General features: G+C 42.7%; 1 protein-coding gene across 1 annotated transcript in view; it reads right to left on the reverse strand.

Annotated features, from left to right (window-relative positions):
- The window catches only part of TGS1 (trimethylguanosine synthase 1), a 345,615-nt gene that overhangs the window by 239,200 nt on the left and 87,850 nt on the right, over window positions 1-18,565 (reverse strand). The window contains exons 5-6 of the mRNA XM_078687296.1: window positions 13,952-14,072; window positions 2,535-2,621 (exon numbers count right to left, since the gene is read on the reverse strand). Of these exons, the coding sequence (XP_078543422.1) occupies window positions 2,535-2,621; window positions 13,952-14,072 (208 nt within the window). The remainder of the gene's footprint in view (window positions 1-2,534; window positions 2,622-13,951; window positions 14,073-18,565) is intronic.

Genomic DNA, 18,565 nt, shown 5'->3' on the forward strand with positions numbered 1-18,565 from the left:
GACTAGCACAGACTGAAGGATGTTTTTTCCTAATATGATAACATAAAACTTATGTTCACTATGTACTATGTCACAAATCCAAAACGCACACATGCACGTGGTGCTGAGAAGTTTGTTACTCCTTTTGACTGGATCTATGCGCAAGCCATAAAATGTCAAGCCTGTATGACAAAAGGGAAGTTCAGGCATTCCCAGAGAATTATAACAAAGAGAAATGGAAATGGAGTTTCCAATATCTCTGCTCATTAGTCAGGTCAGTTCAAGCCAGATCTGCAGCTTCCCCATGGACTTCCAGGGGCCCTGCGAGGTGGATGAATCTCAACTTTCTCTGCTTCCTCTTTTTCCCTCACATGCTTCAGAAGACCAAAATAGACTGTGGGTGCGGATTTTGCTTCAATTTCACCAACCACAGCGCCCTCTGTCAGCTGGAGGTCGGCAGAACTGCACTGACAGAGAATTTCAATTCATGCTGGTGGGGGCGGTCAGTGAAGAGATGTCAAGATGTCATATTGACATTGGAGAGCCTGGGGCCAAGCTAGAACAGAGAGCGAAAGCAACAAGTAGGGAGGAAGAGTGTCTTGTACTTCTATTTTATTTCTGGGGAGCAGTGGTTTGCTGTGGGTGGTGGGAGAATGTGGCACAGCACCATGGTTCATTTTAAACATATCGGCTGAGGGAAGAAGGGTATTGGTTAGCATGATGAGCGAGTGACAGACGCAGCAGGGCTTCAATCTCCAAGTATTTGTAGTTTTGTAATAGTTGGGCAGGTAATGGCGTGGTAGGGCACAAGGTATGTGTTAGAAATGGGATAGGACCAGAAGGAGCCACTACAGGTGCCTGATGGTAAGGAAGGCCATGTAACACATGACTCCTCTCTCTCTCTTCCTCTCCCTCTTCCCAGCTGTCCATTGGGTATGCCTTTTGGGAGCATGATGGGTGGGCCACACACAACATAAGATTAGAAGCTGGTAATAAAGTGGGATTTTCCATCTTGTATTTCTAAGTGGCATCATGCACAACTCGAGTTTCGCTCTTGTTGCGTACTGCAGTCACTTGATACCCTTACTTGCTAAACTCATGTTTTACAGTTACCCAGCTTCAATTCTTTTCGGTCGGTGAAAGGCTGCACAACAAGAATGGGATTTCACATTTACCTGAGCAGTTGATATGGCTCTGTGGTGGAGTAGAAGAGGCTCAATGATGTGAGGATCCCTGAGGGGAAACAGAATGGGGATGCAGAGCAGAAATGCTCATTTCAGTGGGTAACCGAGCTCGCTAGGGCAGATCTGGCAGTCAGTGATAGCAGCATGAATCTAGTGTGATTCAGGACAGGGATATCCCAGAACAATGGAAGGCTGTACAGTGCAGAGAAACCTCAAGGATGAAAAGGGGAAGGACCACACCCCCAAAAGTGGTTGAACAGGGGAGGGACTAGAGAATGATATACAGTGCAGCCCTTGCCAATGAGGAAGGGATTGCCGAGAGGCAATGCAAGGATTGAGCTTATCAGAGACTATGGGCAGGGAGGAGACAGGGAAACACAGGCATAAGATAAGGGGAGAAGCTCTCAGTCTTGCCTCGTAGCAGTAGAAAGGGACTGGTTACAAAGGGATATTAGGACTTTGCCTGTCAAAAACCTGTTGAGGGTCTAGGGTTGTATTCCCATAGTTGATCTTCACAAACCTTGCCAAATCAATGTAATGGTGCCAACACAGTTTCTGCACAATCCTAAGTGGATTCACTAAAATGAACCACTTGCTAATAAAGGGACTTATCAATATATGGTGAAATGGTTAACTGGAATGGAATTTCAAGGATAAAGCAACAATTCATGGGAACCTGTGGGGAATGAGAGTAAACAATCACAAGCCAAATTTTATGAAGTACAACTTGCCGATTCCTAATGGGATCTCAATCAATTCCCATGATGGTTTAAATTGGGCAAGCTAGAAAGTGACTCATAACTAACTCAACTGAAAGGAACTCCAACAACTACCTTTACAAATTTAAAGAAGGTACATGTGGATGTTCAAAGATAACATAGCACACAATCTTTAGGTTTCCATCCCTGATCCAATAAAAAGGTATTAAGGAAAGGGCATGCATTTTCATGCTGTAGCTGATACAAATATATTGCGCAATAGTTATATTTTTAAATCCAATTTCATTAAAATGTGAGTGTCATTCATGTAAATTAGAATATATGTATGGCAGACATTTGGTCTTTGTGCCACACTAATCCAGAACTGCAACAGTCCTTCAAAATGGGCCAGTGCTATAACAATTCTTGTACTTTGCATAAAGGAGATGAGGAAACAGCGAACCATGGTCATTTCCACTTGTAATTTAAATGTAATTTACATGTAACAGGGGCTTACAGATAATATTCCACAAACTGAACAGGGGAAAGCGTTACTGACATGAAAGCATTTTAGGAAAATGTGTACAGGACTACAAAAATACTTTGAAAATACTATCCTGCACTCAAACATTTAACAAAAAAAGTTATTCATTTCCTCTATTTAAGAGGTTACCTTTGTCCAGTGCCTCGTTTGAATCCTAGAACAGACCAGGTTTTGTCAAGAATCTCAGAGGGGCTTTCTTCTGCATCGAGTTCATGACTGAAAACAAAACAAGCACTCTATTTATTCTCAAGAAATGTTTAATTAAGTATGCACAAATAATGGTAACTGTTTTAAAACTTACACAGATTCCAATTTCCATCTGTAGGAGTTTAATACCTCACTTGGGTGGGGAGTTTTGTGGGGTGAGATTGATGATGCATGAAGAGTTTGCAACTGCAATACTTTAATCAAACAGCGTCTTATAAAGCGGGAATACTCACACATGAGGGTCTCAGTGCACCTCTGCACATTAGTGTATATCTATACGAGTATCAGATAAAACAGCTAACCATTTAAAAAATATTTTTATCTCCTGTAAAGTGTAATACATGAGCTTTTTATTTAATTATTACGTGGAAGATATTTTCATATATTCTGGGATAGAAGCCTTACAATATACACATCATTATTTACGATATACATATATTCCCGATTCTGAACTTGACGCAAGTAAAGTAATGGGTGCAGTAATTTAGTAATATAAGGGTGCTAGTATTAGGAACCACATTGGGACAGTTAGTGGAGTCAACCCCGAAGATTAGGATCAGCCTACTGTTAACTACTGGGATGCATTTCACACATTTTTCACACCTTTTTAAAGCTGAGCACAGGCTGAGAGCGGTCAGAGGGTAATGCTAATTAGCCTTCTGACAGTTCAGGCAGGCAAGTTTCTAAAATATACTTTTTCTTATTATCAGAAACATGTCTTCACCATTGATTTGGATTTCAACAACTATTAAAAATAGTGGCTAAATGTGAGAGGCTGGCCTGGTATATGATGTACACTTATGTAAGTGGACATCCTGCACCAGTCCAGACAACCCTTATTGTGATTTAGGAGGTCTTAGACAATGTTATAAAACGCTCTAAATGGTAGCTGAGGAGAACAACCTTCAGGCTTAGTCCAGAAGCAGTGTAAAGCAGCTTGTTTTACCAGAATGCAATCTTACATGCATAGATTGAGTGAAAAAGAACAGCACCTGGTATTTATAAAAATATGTATTTATTATATAGTACTCTCTAACACATAGAGATCTCTCCTACCCAGAGATATGCACAATGCACACAATACTTTGCATAGAAAACAAGTGAATAGCAAGGAATACACAGTGGACCCCGGGGGGGATCAAACCATATACTAAGAAAGTGGTATTAAGAACCACGACTCGTGTCAAGACATTGTCCAGAGGACATAGAAGTTATGGGGTCCCAAGGAACCACGCATGGTGAGAGACTAGGAGCCCCACGGAGATTGTGTGCAGGGTGGGGACACGACTGCGTTTTCCGTACAAATCAATGTGTACGTCGCGGTTGGAATTTTAAAGATTAAGGACCCTTCCCAGTGGACGCTGAAGAAACACGTTGGAAAACAGAAGGTTGGAGAGCCACCCCACCTGTGGATATCCTAGTACCCATGTTAACTAAAACAGGGACGCAGGGTGCATAGGTGTGAAATGGTGTCAGAAACTGCAGTCAAACCTAATGGAGGACTTTAGGAAAGTGCAGCTGCTGGAGAAGGAGAAAGTGTCTGGTGGAATCCGAAGGTGGATTCTAGTTGAGAGGTACCTGCAAGAAGAGGGGAAAGAGTTTATATCGCTCAGAAGTGACCAGGAGATCTGGAAGACAAATGCCCACCAATGTCAGGAGGTGCAGGAGAGTGGACGGTGACCTTGACAGCAGCTGTGGGGACCAGGCGACGCAGAGGAAGACCAGGAGCCGTGTACAAACTGTCCCACATTGGATGTCAAGAGTTAAGGGGTTGTTGTCCGGCGGGAGCACCAACAAGCCTGGGCAACTGCAAAACAATGTAGAAGTCGAAGAAGGTGCAATGTCGGGACCAGCAAGGTCCAGAGGACTCACCATGAGCAGGGAAGTCAAGGCAGGCCCTGAGCAATCAGGGGAGCCCAAAAGAACCAAAGGTGACCCTCAACAGGACCCACAAGCCAGAGGCACTGGAGTCACAAGAGGACCTCGAGCAGTTCACCAAAAGATGCAGGCCACGATGCAAACGATGCGATGTGGACGAAGACTTTGGTCACTGGAGACACTTGAGGTTGGGGCTGCTTGGAGCCAGAAGATCTTGGTGGAAAGAAGCCAACAAGCCTCTGCAAGTCGATGCGGTGTACAGGGTTTCGGTTCCTGAAGCTCCCACGAGGGAAACTGGCCTCAAACTTGGTGAGAAGGCATGTCAGGCCTCGAGAGCTGTGGCGAACTACCACCTGTGTTGCAGATCCTTTCCGAGTCCATAGGAGCTCAGGATCAGCAGACCGGTCAGCTTAGTTGCAGTGCCTGCGAATGCAGGAAAGTTACTCCTTCACTTCAAGGGAGATTCCTTCAGGTGTCCTTGATCCCACAGGCCTTGGAAGGTTCTTGTATGGTCCACAGGCACATACGATGCAGCAGACTGGAAGGGAGATGAAGTCAAGCCCAAACGAAGTCCAGAGTGCCCAGACGGTAGAAGTAGAAGTGGTGTCTAACTTAATCTTGTAGACCAAAAAGGAGGGTACGCAGTTCTCCAGAAGAAAACGTGTGGATGAACCAAAGTGAGTGGAAGACAAACAGGATGGGAGTCCTCCTTGTTGGAACTAGAGTCCTCACACACCCAGCAAGCTAGGTGTCATGCTTCATCATATGGGCTCGCTCCTCGTCAGGACGGTGGTGCAATACCCGACGGGCACCCATAAAGGGGCTCTTTAGCGGAGATCTTTTGTTCCTGCCGTATGGTGCTGTGGGTGTGAGGGGTTAGGGGGGGGGAGGGGGGCCTGGAGGGGGGGGGGGGGTTTAGGTGCATGTGTGTAGGTGTGCATGAGTGGTTAAAAAAGGTTGGGTAGTCCACAGAAAAACCTTTAATTAAGTGGTAACCCACCTTACTAAAAACAAACAGAGTGGTGGCTCTCTAGCTTAAGGGTCCAGGGGAGCCCGTCCCTACTCTATATCAATGGTCAACATGTTTCATGCAAGATTGTTCGAAGCGATACAGTGCATTTCTTCAGGACCTAAAGACTATCTACACTATATTATGTGGGAGTAAGAGTGTCTTCCCACTGTAAAAACAAGGTGCGAGTACGTGGTCCCGTCCAGGTCTGTTGTAACCTACGGGAGGGGGATGACAAAAAAGACAATTTAAAGGGGGGTCAGTTATGTCTTGGCGTACTTAGTAACATAGTAAGGTTCATCCATCACAGTAAGAGACAGTGTGTTATACCGTCTACATAGTAATGATACACAGGTGGGGAGGACAAGTTAAAAACGGGAGGGGCCAAACATGGCTGGTTACCAACACACAAATGAAGAGAACTGTCGTTAGGGCTGACTTACCCAGAGCAAAAGGTGCGCTTACTCCAGTCGTCTCCCCGTTGTAGGACACCTCAAGGTGGTTGTCCTAAGGAAAAGGAGAGAGAAAGACATGGAGATGCACCTACAAACAAAAGTAGTGGGGGAGGAGGAGTGGCCCACTTGGTAAGGGAGAGAGTCGGGAGACCCTAAAGGTCAACACACCGGACCCTGTGAGGTCAGGGGAAGGGAAAAGGCAAGGAGGTGCCAAACCTAAAGGGGTCACCTGCGTGTGGCTCAATCACTCGCCACAGTATCCAAAGGGCGTGGTTCCTTACACCAAGTAGGGGTAGTCCAAAAATATACCGGCATTGAGACCAACACATCGGAGCCGAATCAGGTCAATGGCCCTCAGGTGAGAGGACACGTCCCAAACCGTGCTCCGCCGCGCAGGCAGTAGATGGCGGCATCATGGCAGAATCCCTCGCGAGCAGTAATTAAGCACGCCGAGGGCACTTGGAAAAAGACGAGCCCTCCCGCTCTGCTAGTCCGTAGGCAGTGTAGGCTACACTAACTACCGTCAAGGAAAAGTATTACTGGATTTACCTAGATTCCTATATCTACCAAGATATACCAGCAGGAAAATACATAATACAAAACACCAGCAGGAACTTCACAGTACAAAACAGTCAATAGGCTTCTGAAGACCCACAACGTGCAGGTGAAACAGAAATGGAGGGAAGATACAGAGGGCCGACCGGGTCTCACGCAAAGAATATAGAATATCCCTCCAATATATCCAAAAATGCGGCCAAAAAATTCAAACATTGCACATTGAGAAAAAATGCGGACACTCTGTTTGCTGACCCTTATTTTGACAGAGTTAAAGGTATCATGATGAATGACCTGATATTCTACACAGACAAAACAGCTAAATGGCGCAACGCCTTTACGAAAATGCTGTTCACAAAAACCGTAAAAAACATACCACATGGCACAAAAATAACGACCTCAATAACTAAACGATGTAATACAGAAATATGCATTACTATGTATAAAACAGGAATAGTGCTGATACAAGCAACCAACAAAGAACTCGAGAAATTCGAGATAACTTTCCAAACACTAAAGGAATCCATAGTAGGACCAAATCACCTCCAAATCATGACCCCACCAGACATCACACCTGTCAACGACGACCCTGTGACTAGAGATGCCAATACAACGGACTACCAGAATAATATAATCTCTAAATCTGGAGATTTACCTGAATCTGCGATGGCAATACCAGAGACTGAGATTGAAAGGATAGAGGTATACAATACCCTGGGAAACAAAGAGATGAACCAGACCTCACTGGAAGAGCCGTTGTCACCACCATGCGATGCCACTTCACCTGAAGAGGGTAGCTCAGTTCAGAGTGAGCCCCCCTTTGAAGAGATTTACGAAAGGAACAAGGTAGAGGTTACCTACCGTCCCCAACCTCCCTCGAATACGAATCTAGAGCCCCATCGATACCTACCCACAAAAACACCCCTTACACCTAACAACACAGGAAAAAATGGCGACACCACTAATAGAGCCAGGAATCACAACCTAACTAAGGATACAACGGCAAAATATGTGGCAACGAGAACAGACCAGCCACGGAGGAGAGCAAAAGGCCGAACGCTAACAGCCAGATCTATCCCACATAAGAAACTATCCCGAACACAGAAAGAAGTCAAGGAGCTCAAGACACTAATAGGCAACCTGGCACTAGACTCGTTGAAAGTCTCAAAGACAATCGGAAAAATCTGGGAGATGACGACAAATACGCACACCAAGGTCTCACACATCCAGAATCTTGTACTCCGTCACAACAGACCAAACAGGACTAATCCCTTACCAAACGAAGAAGCCCTGGCCCTACTCCGATCCTATGAACAATCTGCTCTACGAAAGGAGGAGAATATCGAAATTGTACCTATTGACCCTAATAGATCGTCCAGAAAGAATGATAGGAAAGTAATCCACCACAACTTACAACATATCCAGGTAACTGCAACCGAAACAGAAAATGGAAAGAGCGCTAACTTACAGAAAACCCTGAACTGCCTACTACTTAACTGTCGTTCAGCAACTAAACACGCATCAGACATAGCCGCCCTAATCATTAATAAAGAAATCGACCTAGCTATCCTCACGGAAACTTGGCTCAGTGAATCATCCTCTCCTTCCATGGATCTCCTAGTACCACCACAATATAACATTGTCAGATTAGACAGACCGAGGAAAGTGGGAGGAGGTATAGCGTGTATTCACCGCTCAGAGATCGAGGTCAACAAATTCCAATCTGACCCTATAGAATCTTGTGAATACCTTGGTCTTAATGTAAGATTACCAAAAAATCAAAGCTACAACCTACACGCGTTCTACCACCCACCTGGAGATAACGCAAAGTTCACAGAGCATCTTATAGAGATTATAACTGCCAACTCTAACCCAGATGCCAACAACATATTCCTAGGGGACTTTAACCTCCACTGGGACGACGACAATGACAAACTAGTTAACTCGATCAAAGACTTCCTCTACGAGCTAAACCTTACACAAGCATGCATCCAGCCCACTCACTCACAAGGAGCGACTCTAGACTGGATTATTTCAAGAAACAAAGAGACATCAATCCTTGCTATAGACCCGTGTGATTGGTCGGATCATCACGCCATAACATTCACAATACCTACAATGAAAAAAGGCAGGACCGTGCAACCCCGTAAGTCCAAAAAATTGATACGAGATACAAAAGAAGCTAATATTGAACATCTGGTCGAAAGATGTGAGAAAGACCTGAAGCCTTGTAACAACAGGCAAGATGTCAATGAGATGACGAATCACTACCTAACGTCGATTGATAAGATAGTTAATGACACATTGCCTCAAAAGTTAAAAAGAGTCTCGGAAAAGCCAAAAAATCCTTGGTTTAATGAGGCACTGAACGAGGACAGGCGAAGACTGAGAATGGCTGAAAGGAAATGGAGACAACATCCATCCTCCCCCGAGCTGAAAGCCCTCAGGAAAATAAGGAAGCAATATAACAAAAAGATCATCGACTCCAAAAAAGAATTTATAAGGGCGGAACTGGACAATGCCAAAAACAGACCACGAAAACTTTTTGAGATCCTAAAACAACAGTCAAATAAACTAGCTAAAACGACTCAAGAGAACCCGAAAAATCCCATAAGCTGCGAAGAATTCTCCTCATTTTTCACGGATAAAACTAAACTGCTAGAAGTTGAGCTTACAAGTGCCGCTGCTAATATCATGACCTTTCCCTCATCTGAAAATGAGACTAATGGGACCTCGGAAGATCTCCTAACAAAAAATAAGGCAAACTGGGACACATTTGAACTATACGACCAGGGAAAGATCGCCAAAACACTAGCTGTACTTAGACCGAACAACCACTATCAAGACCCGTTACCGGCAAAATGTGTAAGAGAAATCAACCACACTCTAGTTCCGATCTGGACTGAGATAATAAATGCCTCACTTACACAAGGGACCCTCCCTGACTGCCTAAAAACAGGGCAGGTAGTCCCCATCATCAAAAAACCGACAGCGGATGCAACAGACCCGAATAACTATCGACCAGTGACCAACATCCCTTTACTCGCCAAACTTATTGAGAAATGCGTACAGGGCCAATTGAGTCAACACATCGCTAAGTTCTCACTACTAGATGACTGCCAATCAGGTTTCAGAACAGGGCACAGTACTGAAACCGCGATCCTGCATATCGTGGACGACGCCCTACAAGCCCTTGACCAAAATCATGCGTGTCTACTGATCCTTCTAGACTTGTCATCTGCATTTGACACAGTAAATCATGAGATCCTGATGACCAGGCTACAAGACAGGATGGGCTTATCGGGAAACGTACTGAAATGGTTTAACTCCTTCCTGCAGAACAGGACTCAGCTATTCCTGGTCAACCAAGCAATCTCCTCCCCGTGCCCTAACGCAATGGGTGTACCACAAGGCTCAACATTATCCCCAGATCTTTTCAACTTATATGTAGAACCCCTTACGGAGATTCTTCGAAAATCACAGATCTCCTACCATATGTATGCAGACGACACGCAAATATATATGAAGATCACCTGCAGTGACGACATAGACCTACTGAATGCAACTCTAAAGAAAGCGCTGCAATGGCTAACAACCAACCATCTGAAACTTAATGCCAACAAAACAGAATTCCTGTTAATCTCACCGACAAGGAGTCAACCAGAGGTAAAGGAATGGGCTAAATTGGTGACTGCGCTCAACTGCACTCCGACCCTAGTTAACTCAGCCAAATCACTAGGAATTACATTAGATGAGAACCTCGACATGAAAGAACACATCAACTCAATGGCTAAGAGCGCCCGCTTCCACTTGAACTATCTAAGAAAACTGAAACCCTTTATCTCAGAAGCGGATCTAAAACTTGCCATCCAATCGCTAGTTATTTCAAGGATCGAATATGGCTGCACCACGTTAGCTGGCCTACCGAAAACATCGACGGCACCATTAAAGGCCTGTCTCAACGCAGCGGCAAGACTCATCACGGGAACCAGGAAATTCGACCACATATCTCCTCACCTGAAGGCACTAAACTGGCTACCTTATGAAGCTAGAATTAAAATGAAGATAGCCTGTATTTCCCACAAAGCGATCAACTTCAACACGCCTAGATATCTAGCCAAGAAAATTAAACTATCGGGAGGTAACAGACCAACCAGAAGCGCTAAAGAGTTGCTATTGAAGCCGGCCTTCTTCCGAAAGAAAAAGACATATGACCGAGCATTCTCCGGAGCCGCCCCCAGAGTCTGGAACTCAATCCCTCCTAACATCAGGAAGATTAAAAACCCTGCAACATTTAAACGGGAACTGAAGAACCATATGATGAGTATTTACCCTACATAAAGATCCCTACAGACTACTGGTGTGAGCATTTATGCCAAAAGAGGATCAGACTCATCTTGAATAATCTGAAGATCGACAAGACAAAGGACTGATTACCGCGCAAACACCGGTTGTACACCTACTGCTACCTCATATTTATATGATCTCTACACTGTATCTCCCACCTGAAAGATACTACCTATACCTTACTTTGTTTATCTTTACGATCCTCGCTACTATCTAAACTATCTCTACTCTCAGTGCTAACTACTTAGATAATTGTACTTATAATACTATGTAACCCTACCTCACCGAGCCAAATATTTGACTATGACTCAAGTTTTACGTTATGCACCTCTTAATGCTAATGGCACAGGCGTTAAGAATTTATTTATCTAAATCGCCCTAGATAGTATATCATCATCTACCTCATTTGTTTTGTTTTTTGTTGTTATAATTGCTACTATAATGTCAATCTGTAATCGTCTATGTTAAGCGCTCTGATACCCACGGGTCTTGTTCGCGCTATATAAAACACTATAAATAAATAAATAAATAAATAAATAAATACACGTCGGTAACCCCTAGACTCAGAGAGCAGTCCAGGGTAATACCGCTGCCACCCAGTATCGTGAAAGCACTCACCTGTTCTAATTAGAACTAGCGCCGGCAACCTACCCACACGCTATGTCCGGGTAGACGGGGCAATCACTGGTACGTGGCACCACAGCTTAATGTGAGATGGAGATCGCGCCAAATCCCGCGGGACAACGTGCATCCTGAATACGTCATGGACGACGGGGAGTGAAGCGTACACAGGGAAAAAGGCTCAACACCCGGGCGGCCATACTGGAATGTATACCCCGGTGATGGTTGATAACCCAGTGATGCGGGGGTCGGTGCTTGGTGTGCTGGGTGAATGCTATAAATAGCCGGCAAGTAGTGAGATATTATTAAACCCCAAGGTCAGTGTGAGTATAAATCACAAAATGTAATATACAGTGAGGGCTTGGAAAAGCTGGACGCTCAATGTCCACGCCAGGTAAGAGGAAGTATAGTGAAATCCCGCGGGACAACGTGCGCCCCGAAAACGTCATGGAATGACCGACGGGGAGTGGAATGTACACAGTGAAAGGGGCTTAACACTAGGGTGGCCATCTTGGAATCAATGACCCGGTAATGGTCGCAAACCCAGTAATGCGGGGATCTGTGCCTAGTGTCCCAGGTGAATGTTGTAAATGGCAGACAAGTGGTGAAATATTGTTACTCCACAAGAACGGTGAAAGTATTATTCAAAAGAAGTTAATAGAATGAAGGCTGGAAAGGATGGAGGCTCGATGTCCATGGCAGGTAAGTATAGTGAAATTGGTCTATGGAAAGGCCAAAGTCAAAATTAAAATAAAAGCTTTAAATTTCAAAAACCACAGTGACCCCGATGATGGTGTACATGGGGTCAAGAAGGGCCTGGGCCATCGAGGTACAGGGGAGTAGAACTGGAGTGGAAGCGGGCAGAGAACCACGCTATCCAGGTCAACTCCGGGGGATCAGTGAATTAGAAAAGGAAGTGCTGATCTAGGAGTCAAATTACCATGAACATTATTTGTCACTGCACTTGAAAGCTGCAACCTATACTCAAGGCAGCTGGAACCATGTTTCAGGGAAGGACCAAAGTAAATGCCAGTGTTGTGTAGGCATCAAGAAAAGGCATATTATGCAGCATAATCAGGCATATTCTCTGACATTATTACTTCTCTTTTTGTCCTTTACACTGTCAAGACAAAGGCTTCACCTCATTAGTTCCAATTTAACAACTAAATACAGCAATAAGCAATGGAAAGGGGACTTGCCAACCTTTATAAAGGGCCTTCCACTGCATGGCAATACTTGGTGCTGCATTTTTAGTAACTTTTGATCCCCTCAAGCAATAAGCAAACTTTGTTAAACTCAGCATATTATACAGCAGAGTATGTTGCAAATGCAGAATTAGGCGGAAAATGCCGCTATTGCAAAATCGCATATTCCAGTGGCTCGGACTATGCTTTATTCATGCACTCTTGAGGTAAAGGGCCACCTAATATGATAAACCTTCAGAATCCATTAAATTAGAATGCTGTGAGTTTATCCAAACTATAAGTCGTTTTCCGTCATATCCGGATTTTAGGCACATGATTTTAAGGCTGAAAAATACATTTGCTGCTTGAATATTTAATAATTGAGGTTTACAGAAACCGGAAATGAACGAATCATTGCGCAGAGCTCCATTTGTTACTAAGTTCATAGGTCTGGCCTTGACAATCTGGTGCAATGACTATTTTTTGTTGCGTTTCCTGCAAGCATATGCCATAAAAATGAAAAAAGTAAACACGCTACCACCTGGACATGGTGGCTGTGCACTTGCTATAAAAATGTGAAATAAAAAAAAGAAGAGATAACTCTTGAATATAACTTTATTTAAACAGTATGGGTTCTTACTAGTACACAGAGGTGCTTAGGACAGGTGTAGATACCTCTTTTCATTTTAAAACATCAAAGGAAGCCATGATTTTCACGGATGCAAAGTAAATTAATATTCCCTTTAAATTACTACAACTGAAAGATGTAGTTTACTCACTCAAGGATGACACAGAAATGAAAAATAATGGAAGGAAACACCATTGGCAAAGTAAAGTGTTTGCCCAGCAGCCATGGAAATGAAGTTCACTTGATTTTAGGTAGATGTTATCAGTGCACATGGGATCAGGCCAAAAGGTCCTCACTCACTACGCAATAGTCAATGGCTATAGGGGGCAAATCCATTGCCTCATGCTGTGGTGGGCGTAAAATGTGAACGACAGCTCAACAAACCAATGGATGAAGAGAGATGACCCACAGCCCCTCTTTGAATGTATTATGTAGGTATTTACTTATTCATTCTCCTGATTGCAAAAAGGGAGGTGAAATAGCAAAAGCTGCAACCAAGTCAGAAAAACAAAACACTACAAAACATTTACAACATAGTCTTGTAGATTGCTACAATATCTAGAAATTAACAAAGTAAATTAAATGATAATGAGTAGAAGGTCTTATTAATAAGGAATTCTAGGAAAATTAAAGGATGGAAGCATTCACTCTACTTTACTTGCCTCCTTTTGATTTTTGCTTGCTTGCATTCAGGTGGTTCTTCCTCTTCGTCATCCCCTCCTCTATCACTTGACAGCACTACATCTTTGGTTTCTGATATGGTATTTGATGAATCCCGTGCACCTAAAGAAGTAGGTTTTAAATTAAGTTAAAAAACTTCTATTATTAAGATGGTATAGACTTCATTTAATAAAGAGACGTTCACAGTTATGAGTAAACTACTGTTAAGTAAAATGAAAAATGAAAAGTTGCTTACCCATAATCCTAGCTCTCTTCCAGGGGAATTCTTATCAAAGTGATAAGCACTGAATAGTCCCACCCACAGGGGGGCACCAGAGCACTTCTCAACATGAGATAGATAGATATACACACACACTTGTAGCGTAAAGAGAGGCTAAAGTGGCTAGATTACATCGAGTTTTCATTTTAAAAGCTACCCAATCACGTAAAACCATGTCTTACATAAAACACGACTGAAGAAAATCTTTCCCAAACTTTTATTTAAAGGGAAAGGGAAATGGATTGTGAGACACTGTTAGCCAATAGGCTGCCTTTCAAAGTGTATCAGAGTAAACTAGCACTGTGCCTTTAGAACCTTATAGTATCCCATCATGCCTCACAGGTGACCATTAGGTCAGGTCATTTTTACAGAGATTAGGAATCCTAGGCAAAGTATTTGTTGAGATCTGTAATAATTTCTGTCTGGTGAGGTGGAAGGGTTGCTAATGACTTTGATGAGGATTCCCCTGGAAGAGAACTATGATTGCAGGTAACCAACTTGTTCTTCTTTTCCAGAAGATCTTATCAATTGTCATAAGCACTGAATAGAATATCAAGCTCAGCACACACGAAGCGGAAATGAAATGACAACAACTCTAAAAAAGAAGAAGCAAAGACTTTGCACAGCAACTCATCCTACTTGAGTATCTGCTTTAGAATCTGAATCTAGCCAATAATTCCTAGTGAATGTTTGTACAGATCTCCATGTGGCGGCTTTGCATATTTCCAAAATTGGTACATTTCTTAAAAGTGCTGAAGATGTAGCCTTCCCTCTACTAGAATGTACTTTAGGTCTCCTAGGTATGGACTTCTTGGCTAGTTGATATGAGAGAAGTATATATAAACTATCCATCTAGAGTTAGTCTGTTTTTATGATGCTAAACCTGTTCTCTCTAGGCCATAATTAATAAAAAGGTGATCTGACCTCCGAATGTCTTTAGTTTTATCTAGGCAGAACTTCAGAGCCCCTTTCACATGAGTGTAAATCACTTCCAGCTGGAGTAGACAGACTAGAGAAAAAAGTCAGTAATGAGATGTTTTGATTAATGTGGAAGTCAGAAACTACCTTATGAAGGAAGCTGGGATGAGTTCTAATCACAACTCTATAGTTATGGAAAACTGTGTATGGCTCTTCAGAACAGAATGCCTGAATTTCATTAACCTTGCATGCTTAAGTGATGGCCACAAGAAATGCCTCTTTCCATGATAGATGCTGCTAAGAGGCTTTATGGACAGGCTCAAATGGGGGACCCATTTACTTGAAAAGGACAACATTAAGTCTTTGATCACTGGTATTTACATAAAGATAGATGTGATGGACATTTTCTATAGGCTGTACGTGCATGATGCACTTAAATAGAAGAAATTGCTAGGCAAAATGTAGCTAAATGAAGATTATACTGTATAACCACATCTTCTTGGCACATAAATGGATTGTGCTGGTTTTGATGGCACCATAAATAAAACCTCTTCCACATAAAGGAATGTGATTTTCTAGTGGAAGGCCTTTTACCCTCTCTTAAAATGTCCCTGTAGTCTTGAGAGAGATCTAAGTGCCCATATTGGAGAAATCCAGGAGCCAAGTGGTCAAGTTCAGTGATGGGAGGTTGCTATGCAGGTTCTGTCCTCCAAACTTGTACAGGAGATCCTGCCTGCACGGCAATCGCCTGTGTGGTGGTTTTGACAGGTGTAGAAGGTCTGTAAACCACCACGGAAGAGGGCACTCTGGTGCTATCAGTATCATCCTGGTCCTGGACTTGTACAGTTTGACAATCACTGTTGGTATGAGAGGAATTGGTGAAAATTAAAAGGGAATTTTCCCTGACCAGTTGATCAAAAGGGCATTCCCCTTCGACCTTGGTTGGACGAATCTGGATGCATAATCTTAGCAATTTTTCTTGTTTGCAAACAAGTCAATTTCTGGGTATCCCCAGCCTGAAAAATGTCTTACAAGACCTCGTTGTTTTCGATCCAGTCTTGATTTCCGTGGAAAAAGCTACAGAGATAGTCTGCTTGGGTATTTTAAACCCCTGATAGATGAATGGCTGTTATGGTTAAATGCCTAGTTATTAACCATTTCCAAATAGCTTTGGCCTCAAGAGATAAAGGGTGAGAGAGAGTCCCTCTCAGCTTGTCCAGGTAATGCATACTTGTCAAGTCAGTTTGAACAAGGAGATAGTTTGTTGCTATCAATGGGGAAAAGGGATTTTAGAGCAAGATGAACTGCTCTCAATTCCAGATTATTTATGTAAAAAGTCTTTACTTGTCCAACCACATTCCCGGGGTCTGCAGGGAGCCCATACGAGCATCCAATCCCAGGAAAGAAGCCTCTGTGATTAGTGTCTGTCTTGGTATATCCTGAAGGAATGGTACTCCTGCCAGCAAGTTCTTCAGTTTAGACCACCATGGGGAAGATTGACTTGCAGCCCGTGATAGAGTCAGCTTGTCTTCCCAACGGTTGGAGAGTTGATTCCACTTGTCTTCTAGGCATTGCTGCAGAAGTCTGGTGTAGTCTTACATGAATGGCTATGAAGATGCACGAGACCACTGACCCCAGTAGAGATGCAATTTGTCTTGCTGATGGATTGAGAGCGTGGAGAAGATTGCAACACTTCAGATTGATTAATAATAATCTTTCATCCGAAGTATACACTTTTGTGGACTGTGTTTCCAGTGATGCTCCCAGGTACTGTAGTTTTTTTAACTGAACATACTGTAAACTTTCTGAAGTTGATCTCAACACCCAGATTGGTTAATGTTTTGGCTCAAATCTAATAAAGTTTATTTCTCTCTAGTGGTGAAATGTTTTATCCACCTATCGTCTAGTTAAGGATGAACAAAGATCTTCTGTTACGTTACGAACGCTGCGACAACAGCCATACATTTGGAGAATGTTTCTGAAGCTGATTTTAGTCCGAGCGATAGGACTGTGTACTCATAGTATCAAGGTCCTACTTTGAAACAGAGAAATTTCCGAAGTTTTGTGGAAATTGGGATGTGAAAATAGGAAACTTGAAGATCTATCGAACACATCCAGTCTCCTTGATGCAGCTGTGGGTAGCTCTGATGAAGAGACCGCATTGGGAATTTTTCTTTTCACATGTATTTGTTCAGTAGTGACAGATCTAAAATGGGTCTGAACTCTTGTTTTGGTCCTTTCTTTCTTACTGGGAAGTAACAAGAATAAATCCCCAGTCCCTTTTGTTGGCATGCAACCTCCTCTACAGCTTGTTTTTTTATCACAAAAGGTTGACTTCTTTCTCTAATAGGTCTTGTTGCTATTGTGATGTTTTTGTCGGTGGAACGGTAGGAGGAGGGGACCTAAATCGAAGAGAAGATCCATTCTGAAAAATATTCAAGAAATCATCTGTCTTTTGTTATTAAGCACCACTCTTTCAGATGATTGGTGATACTTCTTCCCCCACAGGAGCGGATAAAGGTTATATCATCAGTACAACTGAAATGTCAACCTAACAATAATGTCCCTGTAACCTTTGTTTTTTTCAGTGAATTTCAAGGGTTTAAAAAATGTATTTCCCAACTTTAACATCTCTTTCATTCTTATTTTATTTTTAGAAACTTTCAACAATTTCATATTTTTTATATTGTAAGTGTTACAAGTTTAAATTTAATTCCTGCAAAATGAGCATTGTATCTTATGAAACCTGCCTCTGTATGTACTGAAGAACAGACAACGCTTTTGTGCAACACCTACATCGAACCGGACTAATTTATAATGGCTAATTAGTAAGCGCTACCCAGTTCACTTAATGTCTTGTGTATCTTCTACAGTACAATAGTGTTGATAAAACGAATGAAATATGTCCAATGACTTTGTGTATCTGAAAGTGTGCTACTGAGTTTGTTCCTCAAGCGTTTTTTATAGATAGCTGTAGAAAATGGTAATGCAGTGAAAATACACTTTATGATTTCTTATTTGCTTAAGTGCTTGTTTGTATGGCTCATACGTGACTGAAGTCCCGGGTATCAACAACCCCAAACTAAATGTTTTTTTAGGAATGTAATGGAGCAGTCTTTTAGAAAGGTATACATTTTTATTTATTTCAGTAGTTTAACAAATGTGTTTTATCTCCTAAATGTTTTTGGTTGGAGCGAAGGACACTATTGCAGGGGACTAGCAGACCACTTTCATAACAGAGGAGAGGCCAGCAGGCAACTTTCTTTATAAGGCAACAGGTAAATGTCCTGTCCTGCCACTACAATCTGTTGCAGCCACCACTATCAGTCCATCACAATCTGCTGCACCCACCACTATCAGTCCGCCACAACACCGTGAGATGACAATGGTCTTTCTCATTAGAAAAAACAAAAAGAGG

The sequence above is a fragment of the Lissotriton helveticus genome, chromosome 4_1 (genome assembly GCF_964261635.1).
Source record: "Lissotriton helveticus chromosome 4_1, aLisHel1.1, whole genome shotgun sequence".
Classification (NCBI taxonomy): Eukaryota; Metazoa; Chordata; class Amphibia; order Caudata; family Salamandridae; genus Lissotriton; species Lissotriton helveticus.